This window comes from Ochlerotatus camptorhynchus, unplaced genomic scaffold (assembly GCF_037179485.1).
Source record: "Ochlerotatus camptorhynchus isolate MF236.1 unplaced genomic scaffold, CSIRO-AGI_Acam_v1.1 ptg000146l, whole genome shotgun sequence".
Classification (NCBI taxonomy): domain Eukaryota; kingdom Metazoa; phylum Arthropoda; class Insecta; order Diptera; family Culicidae; genus Ochlerotatus; species Ochlerotatus camptorhynchus.
In genome coordinates, this window is record NW_027040636.1 from 1302501 (window position 1) to 1320434 (window position 17934).

Consider the following 17934-nt stretch of genomic DNA (forward strand, 5'->3'; position numbering starts at 1 on the left):
AAAATACGCAGCAAAAGTCGGTTTAGGATTTGGTGACACCTATTCCAAAAAGGCCTGCGCCGACTGTATCATCGCCTTTGGATTCGTCAGTGTCCCTGAAAACGTCGCTCGGTTATCTCTTATACTATAGGACAAACTTTTTCTGGGGGGTCCTCATCCCTAGTATACGTTTTGGCAGATTTTGGGGATAGTTGCATTGGTTTTTTTTTTCAGTGAAAAGCTCTGCTGTTTTTTGGACGACTGGGAGATCGGAAGCATCGCTAGTTTTCTCCAGAAGGCGAATCGTTAGTCGTGCTAACGACTGTAGGACCAGCAAGTCGAACGGTAACACGACAGCCTCGGCCGTGATAGCGAACATGGGGCTGGTAACGAAAGCTCCGGATGCGAGTCTGACCATGCGGTTGTTGATTACCTTATCTTACGAATCAGGTTAAGGCCTTGTTGTCCTCTGCTGTCCGAAGAAGTCGTCTCCACTCTATTCGATCCATGGCCACACTTCGCCAGCCTTGTAGTCTACGAAGGGTCCGCAGGTCGCCTTCTACTTGGTCGATCCACCATGCCCGCTGCGCGCCTATTCTTCTTGTTCCTGTTGGGTCGCTTTCGAGCACCGCAGGGTCGTCGTGCGGCATTCTTACGACGTGCCCAGCCCACCGTAGTCGCCCAATTTTTGCAATGTGGACGAAGGATGGTTCTCCCAGCAGCTGGTGGCCTCCTCCGCGTTCCGTCATCCATCTGCACTCCACCGCAGATGGTACTTGGAAAAAAATCTGTTCCTGAAAACGGGAACGGACCGTGAACTAAAAATCACGGCCAACTATCCAGAACAAAATTTTCTCAAATATACACCGTGAACTATGGTTCACGGCTGTGGTTCACGAATACGGGAACTCTTTTTTTTCCTGTGTACGCAACACCTTCCGTTCGAAAACACCTCCACGAGCATAGTCCAGGTCTCGTGGCCGTAGAAGACCACCGGTCTAATCAGCGTTTTGTAGACAGTCAACTTCGTGCGGCGGCGAATTTTATTCGACCGGAGCGTCCTCCGGAGTCCAAAGTAGGCGCGATTCCCTGCCATAATGTGTCTTTGAATTTCTCTGTTGGTATCATTTTCGGCAGTCACCAGTGAGCCCATAGGTAAACATGGGCTACAAAACAGCAAAGATCACTTTAATATTCCCTTCCCACTTCAACGTGACTGCAAGGATGTGGCTGGCACCGTTACGAACTTTCATATATAATGTTGCAAAAGCCCATCGCCAGTGAGCTCACCTTCAAATAATCACAGCAGTATTAAATTATTAGACAAAAACTGGCAGTTGTAGAGCATGGAGAAAATCAAATGTGTCAAAATTCCAATGCTGGATTGGCATGACACCATGTCGATTATGATTCTCTAAATTTATAAGTAAAATTTAACGTGATTTATTACATAACCTAATTATGTTATCCTACATACGCAGTAAGGCAGGTGCACGCCAAATGATGAAATGAACAAATCTTAGATCAAGAACTTTTTGTCAAATTTTTTAAGTGTTTGCTATCCCGCTTTTTTATGTTATTTGTACAAAGGAAACAATATTCTTAATCGTTATCTGTGTAAGTTTTAACAATATGACCAAAATGTGATGATCTATTGTCAATTTTCAAGTGTCCATGGTTTTGAATACTTCAACAGTTTGCTTTTTCCATGAGCTTGAAAAAAATTATTTATTAAAATTATAGAAAATATATTTTTTTCAGATATTTGAATTTTTACTCAAAACTCAAAATGAAAATTAACGTGTATTTTTTTTTTAAGACATTACATTTTTTAACAAAATAGTTGATTTTTTTTGGCAAAATGTGAATGATTGCCCATAACACACAATTATGCATAGTTTCATGCAAATCGGGGAAAGGCAAGTCAACATTTTAATGATTTTATCCTATTCTGCCTGGAACTGCTCAGTTAGTTGTTTGCTAATTAAAATGAAAAACGTTATTCTATATATTTTTATCGGTTAAGTTGATTTTAATTGAGCCTCCTGTTGGCTTAAAAATATATATTGTGCAATACACGTGAACGTTAATAATCGCAATTGAGGTTATTCTAAACGAGCAATGTCACATAAGTTACTATTTAAAAGCCATTCTCCGAATTCCCTGTTTGATATTACAATTGATCCGTCATACGTCATCATTCTCCTATCAAAATGGTTCAATGATAATTTTTAAGTAGCACATAATCATAACTAATTGTCAAGTTCCAAAGTTGCCTTGATTGGGTTTAAATCGGTGGTTTTATTATTCAACCTGAATTGACGATGTAATCGACTCATTACTGTTTTTCACCACTAAATACAAGCTGTGCGGCATGTACCACCATTAAGTGCCAACTAGTGGTGTTTAACGTTGTTGTTTTTGCTTTATGTTAAAATTAGCAAATAATTATTAGCTGATAATGTGCATACGAGCGTTGAAATTATCTTTAATCCTTTATTTATCGGTAGCCTTTTTTTGCTACCAATTCAATATCCATTAACTGGATTTTATCGACAATGTCAATTTATGACATTCATTTCACCCAACAGTCATCCTGTGACATTTATTTTTCATTTCCAATACAGACACCCGCCCGCAGCAACTACCTACGCTGACAGCAACAGGAGCGCTCGTCATCACAAATGACCCGTATCGAGGGCATTGTTCGGAATCCTCGAATAATCACCCCTGCGAAAAATGGGTCCCAATCATTATGGCTCCAACTTTTATGTTTTTTTTTTTACCTTAAGTACGCGTGACGTCTGATCTCGTGAGTGAAGGTGAGGTATTTCGTTTTATTGTTCTCAACCATCATCCAATCCATCGCTGTGTCGGCAAAACGAAAATTTAAGCTGAATAAACGTTGGACTGCGATTTGATATTGTCACGACAGGTGGCGCGTGTTAGAAGAAAGCAATTAAAATAAATTGATATTCTATCTCATCAGCGCACCAGTCTCCATGAAAGCACCCCACAAATGGGGACGCGTGGCTCCTGACTTTTTGGCTTTCTCTTTTCGTTTTAGTATCTTACTGCTGGTTCGTATTTGGGTGTTGAATGAAGCCGACAGCCGGTAGCAGGAGGATTATGTATTTTAAAATGAATTTCCTTGTTTTCCACGCACCGATTATTTTTGGAGCGCGGCCGTCGACCAAATAGCACTGGATGCATTGGAGCAGACATTGACGGGCGACACAATTTGATCACGATTTTTTTATCGCCTGGTGCAGCAGTAATCTCGCCATAAAAGATCGGTGGTTTGTATGAGATAGACTTTTTTGGGTGTGAAAACTGGCGTACAGAAATTATCGAATATTTTTCGAAACGGTGTCACAATTTCTTAGAAAATAATATCAAGTAGGACACCTTCAATATTGACGTCATTAATGAACGGCGACCTCTTCAAGCTGTATTTGTTAACTATGTTTGTGCATTGAGGTAAAAAATCTTCATTCGAGAATATAGGTACCATACATATTATAAAATTATTTAAAAATCCTTCTGACAGCCACAGTAGGTGGACAAAATTGATCCCTTGATTTAATTTAAAATTTATTTCTGCGGAAAAATTATGATTTTATGCGGGTTTTGCACAGCCTCTTAGAGAAATATGTTATGTCACTTTCTAAATATTTTAAAGCCTCCAAAATGATTTATAATTCCTAAAAGATGTCCAAAACCACATTTTGAAAAATTGATCATGCAGTTTTGTTAGAGAGAGTGGATTTCATATGACGTTTTTTTAATACTGTCGAGATTTTTGTACGATTTGCTAGGAAACGCAGTTTTAAAAATTGAGGAACACTTAATCCTCTTTTTATGATATTCATTTTAATATTAAATTTTACACAATAAAAAGCTCGGGGGATCAAGTCTCCCCTATCTGAGTTACCAGCTTCAAATCAAAATGCACAAAAGATCATTTCATCGGGATCAACTTTTTTCGTAAGCCGATGTACGATGTAGGCAGAGCAGGATATATGTCAGTAATATCACCAACAAAAATCTGCTTTATGACATACTAAAAGCGGCTTGAGAGTTCTTCAGAATATAGTTAACCAAGAAATTACAAACTAAATACTAGATAATTTTTATACTTATTATTCCTCATTTTTCATTAATGTACAACATAAAGTGAAAAGGTCTTGTCAATGAATTTTCGTCTTCATTTAGGTGTATTAATTTTATCATAAACATAGAATAATGAAGTACTTAAAAGCCTACATTTCCGATTATATTTAGAACTAATATTCAACACCGCAAAAAAATATCAATTCTAACGTAAGCGTAATTTTAAAACTAGCAGAAAAGGCTCGCGTAATTTAAGTTCTAGCATAATTTTATGCAATATGTCACGTACATGAAGTGTATCTCACTAATCATTGCAAATTACATGACATCACGTAAAATGCTACTACTTACATCTGAATTTTGCGCTGCGCAAGTAATTCTCTTCGGCATCTGCTATAAATTTATACGACTTTCGCTTAAACTTTCTGTACATGTTCAGAGTAGCTGTCAGGAAGCAGAAAAGTAGTCTGCCATTTTTCTTGTGCGGTTTTGGTTGATTTCTAGTTTCATGATCAATCAACCTTCGTTATTTCAATTCTTAACTTGTGCGGTTTTGGTTGATTTCTAGTTTCATGATCAATCAACCTTCGTTATTTCAATTCTTAACTCTTGTAAATGGATGGTATTAGTAATGTTTTGATGGCAATACGTGATGATCCGTTGTTTGTTTTTTTTTTTTTTTTAGTTTTCCACGGTAACAAAAACGGATTGCTGTATTTTAAGCTGATCATGCGCCCAGACCGCCCAGACCGATAGAAGACGTTTCCATCTTGAATATAGGGTCCTTACTTACATAATAGGGACTTGACTTACATAATAGTTATAAAAAGATTCTCTACAGAAAATATTATTGTTACTTAATTGTGAAAATTTATTGTGGAATGCTTCTTATATGATTAAACTTTCTTAATATAAATATAAGATCTCCTAACATAGAATGATATTGGCTTGGATAAATTCCATAGTTAGCCAGTTCTGGTAGTAAAATTTAATCCTAACTAAAGCAGACCGTCATGAGTACGTCAAAGCATTCAAAATTCACAATCTACACACTTAGAAATTATTATTTTTACACGAGACGTAATTCAGCTTTGACGTAAATCATGGAACTTAAGTGTCCTGAAACTGAAATATATGCAACTCGACGAAAAGTGCGTTTGATTGAAGTGATTTTCTCGTCCTTTTCAACTGATTCTTATGTCGAAAGGGCCGCTTGCATGTGTCGGTCTCAGGGCACTGAAATTTACATGTCTTTTTCGAAGTGTGTAAACGAATAGGAGTAAAAATACACGATCGTTGAAAATTCCGCGATCATGGTTGGTAATTTTACATGACTCAAAAAAAGTAGCATGTAAATTTCTGAACACGTGTATGCTAAAGGCGCGTTAGTTTTATATGCGCTGGATTTCGCGTAAATTTACATTACTGTGTACCTGTATTTTTTTTCTCTGTTCGGGGCATAAACCACTGCGACCAGTACTATGATATATTGTAGTATGTCCCCATTGGCTTAGCTAATGGGGGTACCAAAGGGGCCAGGCCACCTCCAGAATTATGTAGGCCCCTCCCACACCGTTCGAAAAATTCATGTAAATTTCTGCGAGATATAGCGCACATAAATTTACGCTAGATTTGGCATAAAATTACGCGATATTTCCTGTAAATTTAAGCGCAATATACGATATTTAGGAATATATTAATTAGGAATATTGTATGCAAGCTTGTTAACGATTTCGCTGTTTATGCCAAGTATAGCTCAAAATTAAACGAAGGGAGATTTTACGCGATAGTTAAAATTTTTTTCTGTGCAGAATATTTAGTGTTTTTTTTTAACTCGCCAGTATTTTGACAAGTTTGTCAAGTTCAATGTTACTATTTAACAGCGATTAATAAAATTGAACCAGCGACGCCGGTGGTGTAGTGGTAAGCGTGATTACCTCTTACTCCAGCAGGCCTGGCTTCAATCCCAGTCGGCGCCGCTGAGGCATAACATCTCTGATCACGCCTTTCTCCGGAAGGGAAGCAAAGCCGTTGGTCCCCGGTTCATGAGTTGATGGGACAATAGGTAGGGTCCAGGTGTGGGAGCTGCCTCTCTGGCATCGGTAGCATTGGTACTCAGCACGGAAAACAAGGTCGACGGAAAATAAATCAAGGAAAAAAAAACCACAAACAACGATTTTTGAATACTTGCTCTGGACTAAAAGAAACAATTTTGAAACATTATATTATATCGATGGCATACTAAGCCGTCTTCAGGCTTTACAAATTGGCCATGAGCCCATGGATTTTTCTTCAACTTCTGGGAACATCGGAAAACTTCATGGACTTCTAAGAAGTTCAGGGAACGCCGTAGAAATTGAGGAAACTTAGTAGAAATTTTTTAAGCTTCATAGATCATCAGAAAAAAAAATCGTAGAAAATTTATTTAAGTTCAAGGAGCTTCGTAGAAGTTAATGGAACATTATTTCATTAAAGAGAAGCTCATTATTGATCGGGAACCTTTATTTAATTCCATGAACTTGGGATAGTTGTGGAAATTACGTACAAATTCGAGAAATTTCTTTCATGGACCTTCGCGAGAAACGTTGAAGTGCAGTAAACTTTGAAGAAATATACTTCTAAGAACTTAAAGGATCCTCGCTTCAGTTAAGGAAACTTAGTTCAAGTTTGTCAGAGATCTTACTTCAAAAAAGCTCCATAAAATTCATGGAGGTTATGGAAGAGCGATTGATTTTAAGCTTATGAAACATTATGAGGCGGGATTATTACAGATCATTCTGATGAAATCCTTTCCAGTTATTTTTTTAAACTTAATTCAATATTTAACCAAAAAAAAAAGGTCGCGAGCTCGGCTAGCTTGATGGCTGCCTCATTTGCGTACTAAATAGAAGATCGTCTGTTTAAGACGTGTTGATCGGAAATCCACATCATATCCTTCTCAAGAGCAATTGTTGTTGTTGTCGTCTGTGAGGTCACCTACAGAAATCTAGTAAAAGCAAGTTGAACGGGAACTTGATCGTTTTTTTTTGTGATGTAAGGAATTCGGTGGCCTAGTGGTAACCGATTTTTCTTATTGAGCAGAATATTATGGGTTAAATCTCAAGCTCCTTTACGTTATGGGGTAAACAAGTACGTAAATGAAATAACATTCGAGTTTTAGGAAAGACATGTTGATCGGGATCTATCACAAATCCTTCTTCAGAGATGTTTTTATCGTACACAGTTCGAAAGAGTAGTGTAAATTTCTGTTCAATATGATGCACATAAATGGAGCGTCACATATCATATAAGTTTACATTATAAATCATGTAAAGTTCTGAGACAGTTCTTGCAATCACAGTGGTCCAGGAAGCAAAATTAGGTGGAATAAATTAATAACTCGAAAAATATTAGAGATAGCGTATTGATGTCTTCTAAACATTTTCTTGTGAGCTCTATTCGCGTTGGTTGCCCTAAAGTGTCCTAAACGCCAAATTCTACCAGGTATCTAATTTGGTATCTTACTATTTTTATTTCAATGTATAGAGAAATTAAATGTTCTACAAAGCTGTGGACTATAAAAAACTTGAAAACTTCTTAGAACATCGTTTTTGTTTATCTCTTCTTTATTTGGAGATATAAGCCATTTAAGAAAACAAATTCCAAAAATCAGTTTTTATGTCATATTTTTTTAAACATCACCTTTGTGGCCTATTATGTTCAGAGCGATTGTAGTTAATAATAAAATATACATTTTCTTTAAAGACACTTTACGAGTACAAGTATTCTGTCAAAAGTTATCGTCAGTTTTGTAGTCTTTGAGGCCAAACTTTGAAGCGTTACATTTCAAAATGTCGCAAGTACAATCGATAGTGTTTCATGTCACTTTAAAAAGCAACTTTTGGCGAAGGTAATTTTTGTTGTTTTTAAATAAATCCACTTTGAAAATAGTGGTTTTTATTCCATAAATCTACATTGTTCGGATTTCTTTTGAGTATTAAAGAACCAGATCGATGATTTACAGTAAAAATTTATATTTACAAATAATTATATGCTACTGACTTAACTAAAAACAAAAACCAAATAAAGCTAGTTTTCAAAAATTATTTGCTTGGCTTTACCTGGTAGCGCAAGATTGCCCAATGCACTATCGGTTAGTGAAATGACTGGATCTGATGATAAAATCAATCTGTTGAATATATCCATAATATTAACCTTTGTTGTTGAATTTACGGAAGTGGGCCTGGTATGTATAATAAGTAATATTTGAGTTTTAGGAAAACATATTGATCGGAATTCCATCTCCTTTTCAAGAGCAGTTGTTGTCGTCATCATTGGTGAGGTCACCGCCGGGATAACAACAAGTTGAACAAAAACTTGTTCGTAATTGTTTTGTGATATAAACAGCTCGGCAGCCTAGTGGCGACCGATTTTGCGTATGGAGCAGAAGACCGTGGATTCTATCCCACGCTCCTTTGCGCTATTGAATCGTTTACCAAAACGAATCCTATTGCAATCTCAATCCTTTTATCCAACATCCCAGTGATTTTTCGTGGAAGTGCAAGGGTGTTCTCGGCTTTCATTAAAGAGAGTTTTACGTCAACATATTCCTACCCATTCCTTTCTTGAGCAGCCTTCGGACGTGGCTGTTGCTGGTATTGCCTAGTTTTAGATCACCAGTATTTACACATTGAGGATGATTGCTAGTCCCAAGCAACGTCTATTGGTTTTCTGTGTAATTACAGCTGATCTGGTAATAACGGAGTTGCATTAATGGGCGATCAATCATGCTCATGTTCATGTTTAGTCTTATTTGGTCTCTGTTCCGCACGTATCGCCAATCACCAACGACAGGAAACTCATCAGCTAGAACCTAGATATTGAACCCTTCAACATGTGGGCCGGGGCCAACAGCTTTATTTCCATTCCAATGGAAGACGTGACCAGAGATGTGTTACCTCAGAAAATCCTAATGACCTCGACTGGTACTGAACCCAGAACCACTGGGATGAGAAAGCAGTCACGCTTAACATTCAAACATCACTGATTTTTTTAGGACTTACCAAAAATTTAGGGCATGCTTAATTTTCTGGTGTTAATCGTGCACACTTAGAAATACCAAATTTTACACGTGACGGAATCCATCTTTGACATAAAGGATGAGAAGTAAACAAACGTGTCATGTAAAATTAAGTGCTTCGAGACTGAAAAGTTCGAAAGTACGTTTGATTGAGCTGAACTTCGCGTTTATTATGACTCAATTTTATGTCCAAATTGACGCTCGTACATGTCAGTCTCAGAGCACCTAAATAAACACCATCAATTTTTATAGGTGTGTATGATTATTATTTAAACGCCACTATTAACCCTTTGTCTGTATTTTGGGGTCAATATGACCTGAGGCAGTTTTCGTAATCTTGTTTATTCATCAAAGCGATTCTTTCTCTGACATTTTTGCATGCTAAAGTCTTCTTGATACGTTTTTTGAATGTTATTTAATACCCGTTTTGAAGGATTTTTGCAATGAACTTTATTAAGAGGTACAGACAAAGGGATAATAAAAATATCTATTATTTTTAAACTGCACTAAACCAAGAATGTAGCTGAAACACCTGTAAAACTGCTGTCTGTGTTGCACCACATAAGATATCTTTAGAACAATTTCTGTGGAACCAAATTCATTCCTATGCTCCAAAGTATGCAAAAAAAAAAAGATTACCGTGACAAAACAGCCAAAATAATATTCCCGCTTCGTGTACTTCGTCGTTTCATTAGCTCCGTCGTACCATTTACGTCCACTTGTAAAATCTAAATCTGATTGCATTGGATATCAGGTCTTGGCCCCGCGTAGACAGAAAAACGTGCTTGTTGTTATTACAGAGATGCCGTCTCTGCTCATTTAATTAGATTTTATCGTTCTGACGGTTGGGAAAATTCTGATAAAATGTTCATTCGCTGACACCTTTTTTGGAAACTTAGCTCCACTAGCAAAGCATGAAGTCCGCAGAAAATGGTTAAAAGTAATCTCACGAACTGTCAACTGTGGTGCTCTAATTAAAAACAAAAATTGAATATCTTATAGGCCACGCTCTAGTTTGATTCAAAACCCCAGGATGTGAGTCTATGCAAAAAATGGTAAATATTGATGAAGGTCGCGCTAATGGATTAAAGTTTGTATGGAGATTTAGAAGAATTATTATGGGAAGTTATTGAGTTTCACTTACATTGCTCTAACTTCGGTTGTAGTTGTTAAAACGATCATAAAATATGAAATGTGGCTGTTATGACAATGATTAACAAGCCTATTTTCGTTTTGCTGAAATTGGTGCACATTTTCATCTATCAATCTACCCTATTTTGCTATGTTGGCGCATCTTTATCTTTCTTGATATGCCGATCGTCACAACAATAAGCTTTTTGATCATTGTCATAGCAAAATTCTGACCAGTAGAATCAATGTTAGGGCGATACAAGTGATTTTTAAAATTCTGCCATAATAATTCCCTTACCATTTCGAACTATTTGCGTGACCTCCAAACCTTAATCAATATTTGCCGTTTTTTGCACAGGCTCGTATTTTGGGGTTATGAATCGAGCTTGGCGGTGGCCTATAAAAAATTTAACACTTTTTTTCAAGCATCCTACCGGGATATCTGGACGCGAAAAAATTCCACAGTTATTAATTTAGAGCCTTCTATGTTAACCAATGCTTGAATTTGTATATTGTGTGACAAGCACAATTATACTGTATGCCTTGAGAAGTCAAGATAATTTCCAACTCGAAATATTTCTTATACCGGGCCTGGAATGGAACCCACCACCTCCGGACTTGGTAATGTCTTGCCTTAACTGACTAGGGTTTCAGGGGCCCCAATGTGAGAATGTATGTCTTTGGAAAAAAAAATACGAGGATAATGAAGGAAGCATACAAACAAATTATTGAACTGTTTGTAAAGACTAATTAGCAGACTAAACAACAAATAAAAATGAAAACAATAAATCATTGCTTAAGCATGTATGCATGGATGGTATGTTATCTGAAATAATGAGAGTTTTAACCCTTTAATGCCAAATGTTTGATAAGTTAATTTTTAACATCAGCTTCAGAAAAGAACTTCACTGAAATTACTGGACTTTCAAAGAAGTTCTGAGTAATTTAGGAAATTTCTAAACACTGTAGCAAAGTTTCGAGAGTGATTTTTAACTACATCTTAGATCTTAGATGGAAACGATACAACCTCCAAGGATCGAGAACTGTCCAGCCACGTTTCTGCACCTGGTGGAGATAGAAAAGATTGTTAGATGAACACTTACATAGCAGAGCTGCAGAAAACCTCTCATAAATGTCACGGGAGATATGGAATTTCGTTAGCAGGGAGAGTAAGCCATACCCATATATGTTGGATACACGTTGTTGGCACGTTATGATGAATTACAACTGATCATAAATTCAAATTAAATCCTTCAGTTATTTTCTCATTATATTAAAGCTCAATTAATCATCATTTGTGACTTCAAACACATTTTATCGAATTTGTTGTTAGGGTGGTACAAATAACCCAAAATAGCTCCACATATTGCAATCTATTTTGAATTAGATCCTGACCATCTTCCCAAAACGTTTGAATCAAATGTCTGTAACTGCATTAGCCATTCAAGTCTTATTTGAAAACTATGGGAAATGTGAACTTTTAGATATCATCGTCCTTGCACCATTCTGCTCTACGGATTACATTTTCTCAGCAACAGCAAGTTTTCTGAAGATTAATGCATTGTCATAAAAATTTGCAATTCAATTGAAGAAACAGCCAATATGAGTGAACTTGGCGAAATTAAAGCTGCCACCAAATCGAGGCTACTAAAACAACAATTTTGTAGCTGAATAAACCTAGTTTAAGTAGATATAGTTAGTAAAACCATTGAACAGTATAGTGTGCGGCTCGTAGGGTAGATGCACCAATCATGGCTATGCGTTCATATTATGGTGTGTTATTATTATGGCTCATGGAATTCCTATAGGCCATAATTGAATCACACCATAATAGGTTCGTTTAGCCATCACTGGTACACCTACCATACGATGGTATTTTCCCATGATAATTCCCACATAACAATCAAAGGCTAGTGTAGTTTCGTGTTGCAACTAAATGTGTTTAAATGCACTAGCTTCAAAATCAATATCAATGTGTGAAGTGATGTAAACCACCCTATTATATATTATTTAAAATGATATGTTTGTGTTGCTGTTAACATTAATAAAGCCATAAATATTCCACATGAAATCGCAAATAACTGAACGGTATACATTACCAAAACCCCATTAAATAAATCTCATAACGTTTATTTTTTCTTTCATTCTTATTTACAGATCGAGCTAGTCAATGAACTGGGTATACTGAAAGCGAAAAAGTCGCTGAATTGCGAAAAGCGCAAAAACTACAGATTCGACATCACAGCGGTGTTCTGTGATGGAACGCACTCGAAAAGGTAAATATACCCAAGTTTGCTTTTAGGTTTCGGCTCTGTATATGTGCGTTGTGGGACATTTTGCCATGAAAAACGGTGCATTGGACGGTTGGGAGGTAAAAAGTGTCAAAACAAAAAAAAACAAATAGGTACACCCGATACTTGTCGCCCGAGTCAGGTCAAATTCATCAGTGTTTGCATTTTTCTTAAATTCTCGACATCGAACGGAAATTTTGATCAAAGATACGACACGGACTTTGTCAGTGGCTGGTTTTAAAATTCAATTCCACCATGCACCCGCTGCATGCATGCGCTGGCTGATTCGATTGCCAACGATTTAGAGTTTGATAGGCGATGTCTGGGGCTTGCTATTGAGTTCAGTGAACTTTAGCTGTTAGTTGCATAATAGATTATCATAAATAACTCAGAAAAACTTTTATCTGATAGCCGTGGAAAAATCATTCTTCAAGATATATTTCGATGTCAGCAGTTCTGTGCCCAGAAATTTGCTCAACATGATAGGATTCACCAATTTAATACTATTTCATCTCCATACCGTTTCTTTCGAAAGCAATTTACTAGCCTGTTTCCATATTGCCATGAACGTATAAGAGGTCATACGGATAAAACGATTCTTTTCCAATTTGCAGACCCTACTTTTTATTTTAGCGGATTTACCTGAAATTAAGTAATATGACCCGTCGCAAGTTTTACACTCAACCCGCTCCTCTTTAAAATGCTACACCTTTTTTGCACGACCCCTAATGCAAATAATTCAATCACATATCTCAAAGCAGACAAAATTTGATTTGCTTTTAACTAAATTGTCCTCGGTCAATATGTTATGTATCTGTGCGCTTCATAAACCTTTCGTATTTTTGTCTATGCAGCTTTTAAAGCTACTGATGAATTATTTGATTATTTGACTACTGATGAATTATCGATTTTTTGCCAATAGTGTCCCCAGCCATCTATCAAATTAGCTAGAGATAAATTATTTCGAATAGTTGCAACATGCCTTTCAATCGGTTTGTTCCATCCTCCATGAGAGAAATCCAGTATAACCTTGAACTGCTTGAGGCTTATAAAATGAAAGGAAGTTATATAAGTGTAAAATTTCGTGTACCGTCATACCACTACAAAAGGTATTGATTTAGGGAAGTGAACTGAAAAAAAACCTTCTCTTCGCCACTGTTCATTCGATTTGTCTTGAGGTTCCTAACATCTGTGCAAAATTAGAACATATTGCGTTGCGATTTGAGTTTTTGGAAGAGTTTGGTTGCCAAAAGTTCACATATTGCTCAAACCATATCTGAAACAAGAATTTAATAAACAAATTGCCAAATAACTTTGTCGTAGACCACAAATCGATTGGAATTATGTGCAAAAAGATAGTTACCGTTTAGAATTCAGCATTTAGTGGATCACCTCAAGCGAATCCTCACTGATCTCGTATACCATAAGATGTTGAAAATGTATTTTTTTTGTGCATAATGATTAGTGCCATAATAAGACATGTTATAGTTATGATGCCTTCCACGCAGCTTTTTTTTTGTATGCTATTGCGCTTCGGATTAATTCTCCTAAAAGTGAGATAGATAATTTATTTTATCAGTTTACAAGGTTGGTTTCTTCACAGAAGATGTGGACAGCTTTGTCCACGACACTCAGTTCATATCACGTACACTTTTGATGATATTTGGCGTTTGGTTTTTGCGGACAGTTCCTATAAAAAAGGTGTTTACTTTTCCATTTCCATTTTTACGGTTAACATGTTCCACAAAGCTATATTTATTTATGTTATGGTCAACAGGTAAAATATTCACCCCAATGACAGTGTACTTACTTACTAGACATTCAATAAACATAAGAAAATGGATGGCTGGAGAAGGTTGAGGGAGAGACGCTACTAGACACAGCAATTACATCCTCAGTGCTAAGTCGTTCGTCGTTGAAAACACTGCTGAATTGTGTGCGAAACAAGTCGGCAATACCCACGATAGAGTCAACTTCCACTACGCCGTTCGCCATACTTGAGGGTAGTCCGCTTTCCTTTCTTAGGGCATTCACATGGTTCCAAAATTTCTTAGGATTTGATTTCAGACGACGCTGAAGCTGGTCTTGCTCTGCATGGTACAGTTGGTTGTTGAGTCGCTTGTAATCCTTGTTCGCATGCTTCTGTCTGGAGCAAACAATCATTCGGATCAAGCTACTTACTTTTGAACTCTTCGTTTGCTTAGTTTATCTCCCTTCAAATTGCGACAATTCACTGTATGAACAGCACTGTAAAATGTGCATGTGTTCAAAGACTTCTAAACAACGCCTGTTTTAGGACCTAAAACCACTTTTCCGGTGAATCCGGATATCTGGAAGGGTGTTTTATGACAACCGGATAATCCAATCAATATGCTTTTGAGATAGCTCCACTTTAATCATAATTCTATGAATTTTATAAACACTCAGAGAGCGCTAGAATCACTTTTTGAAAATTATAATTTTTTTGGCTCATCCAGACACCCAGCAAATCAATCAGCAGAATTATCATTATGTTGATGGTATATTCCTGTCAGAGGTCAAGAAAGAGATACAAAGTAACTTATTTGTTTATTTTGTTACGTTATCGTTGTAATGCAACATTGTTGAAAATAAATAAATAAATAAATGTGTTCAAATCTGCCTGGGAATGATACAAACGTAAATTTTGTTTACCTTGTAGGATCATTAAAACTTTTCAGTGCAAATTTGATTCAATATGAACTGTTAAAAAAATAATCAAAAATAATCGGTTCAATCGGTTTTCTATATAGTACATATGAAAGTAGATAGACATACCTTTGAATGGTGGCTGAATCATAATAATTGCTCATCGCAGTGCCGAGAACTAGCCTTGGGGTTAAGTAAGTTAAACGTTGTGCAGAGTCAGTTGCTTTGCCCGTAAATATGATTTTAAATGGATCTCTAGCGAAGGGCATTTTTTCCCAGTGAATGGATGACTGCAGGAGGACTTTCATTCATAAAACTTCTAGGGTAAGTAATTTTGTGTTCTTCTTATTTTTTTAAATATCACAAAATCATCATCATTAGTTTACACATACATTCATACATTATGAATTCGAAAGTTTAAAACATGTATTTCGTGATTTTAGATCGAAAATTTCCTGGGTAAACACATTCACAGTATTTACTTACTTGTGTTCTTCGAAGTATAGCACAATTAAACGCAATCGAATACACGAAACTCAAATCGACTGCTTCACAAAACTCTTGGTGAACAAAATTTATCACAAAGAAAACCATTTCTACTTTATTGCTTTGCTAGCGTGAAAGTATCATTGAAACAGCGGTGCCAAATGTATTGCCTCTAGCGATGAATTTAAGTTTATTAAAAAAATAATTACGAAGTCTGACTCATTAACATACATAAGTGAATGTATTTAATGGTGGATAAATATCAAAAACTGATTAAATAAAACATAAATGACCATTTTAGACATTTTACCGGTCCAATTAAAAAAAATCACAGAAGATTGAATTCAACACTAACAAGGTTGATGGCAGCAGTGCACGTAGCCTGGTATTCACTTTCCCGCTCTGGGATGTAAACAAACTTGCATACACCGCAGTCTGGCAGTGTGAATGTTTTGTCTGCTACATTCTTATCCATTATATAATGTGACATCACATTTGCTGTTGTATTGAAATGAAGGAAGAAAAGAGATGGTTAAGTTTTCCTCACCATACCAGTTGATATTTATGAAAAATGGGCAGTTTTGGCGTGGGGACATGCACTTCCAATGAATTTTACCAATACATTTAGAAAATGATGATCGCAGAATATTTCAAAACAGATGAAGTAAACAAAATAATGACCCTTTGTAGAACCTTAATGATCGATTTGGTAACTTTAAAAAACGCAATAGCATACAAACAAAAAGCTTAAAAAAAAAACTTTGAAAGAAAAGCAGATATATGGTTGCATGCTCAAAAATGCATGAAATCTAGCGGAATTTGTCTATCTCTTCACTCCACCATGGTAACAGTGAGCCGCCGTCTCTTCACACAAAGCTTGACAGTATCTTATGGGATTTTCATAGGAGTGAAAGGGTAAGGAAATGTACACCATGTTTCACGCACAGACTGACGTTTGCTGATTAGAATTTACCATAGGAGTAAAGAGTTACAGAATGGCCGAAACGGCAATTTGTAAATTGTCAAGGTAATGCGGTCATTCTTTTTTCAACTAGCTCTACAGGGGCTTTTCAATGAATGGCCGTATTACCTTGACAATTTACAAATTGCCGTTTCGGCCATTCTGTAACTATTTACTTTTATTTCTTCGTCTCTTCGACCTGGGTGAAATACATTGATTTTATTACGGAAATTAAGATAATTGAATGAAATTTAATGTAAACAATTCGATTTTTTTTTAATTGGCCGCAGTTGCGAAACATATGGATGGTTGAATCCTTGTATATTACAAGAGTCGAAACGCTTGCGAAACGTCTTATTAAGGCACTAATCATTAAGTTCATGAAAATGCGCAAGATTTCATTTCCTTCTTGAATGGTTCTGTTACAGCAACGTTCTTCACAACTTTAACTCATTTATCTTCATCAGCGTGTAGTCCGTTATCCTTTCTCTTTCAGCGATCGATTTTTTTTCGTACGGTGGACACACTACAGCCCAATGTTCTTTACGATAGAATCTATAGAATTGTCTGTACTCTTTTATGTTTTTCCACGTGTTATATTATTTTTGGTATTTTGTCTCTCATGCGTCACGTCACCCAGGAATATTTGAATTTGTTTGATGTGTGGGTTACAGGCTGCTCTCAGGTGGGTCGCAGAAATGCAGGCACCTTTAATAACAAATTAATTAAAATAAATCGAAAATCAAAAGATTTTTCGTATACCAATTGAAACTTTTGATGGAATTTTGCTTTCTAAAACAATTTTACGTTTAACAATTATTTAGGATTTTCAAACCCATTTGTGTTATTATTGAGTTATTTTGGCGTTTTGAAGGCTCTTTTGGCGTTTTCAGGGTTGTTATATCATTTGATTAAATCAATAATTAAAAAACACGACAAACACGAAAACAACAAGTCTCATAAGATTATTGTAGTGTCAAAATAGTCCTAAAAACATCAAAAAATACTTAAAGAAAGCTGACAAGGCTATCAAAGTAGGCAAAATGGCATGAATGGCTTGAAAAAGCCAAAATGGTCCCAAAATGTTAAGGACTATTTTGGCGTTTTCCAGCGCGGGGCCTTCCTTAGCTCAGCCGGTACAGGCGCAGCTACAAAGCAAGACCATGCAGGTGAAGGGTTGGTTCGATTCCAGGTGCGGTCTAGTAATTTTTTTGGTTGGAAAATGTCTCGACTTCCCTGCACTCATT

At 36.4% G+C, this 17934-nt stretch overlaps 1 protein-coding gene across 5 annotated transcripts in view; it reads left to right on the forward strand.

Annotated features, from left to right (window-relative positions):
• Cals (calsyntenin-1) overlaps positions 1–17934 on the forward strand; it is a 296934-nt gene that overhangs the window by 212317 nt on the left and 66683 nt on the right. For all 5 annotated transcript variants that reach the window (XR_010517613.1, XM_065221660.1, XM_065221663.1 and 2 more), the window contains one exon: positions 12440–12558. Coding sequence is in view for 4 of the 5 variants with exons in the window: in XM_065221660.1 (XP_065077732.1) it covers positions 12440–12558 (119 nt within the window). In the remaining variant the exon portion in view is untranslated. The remainder of the gene's footprint in view (positions 1–12439; positions 12559–17934) is intronic.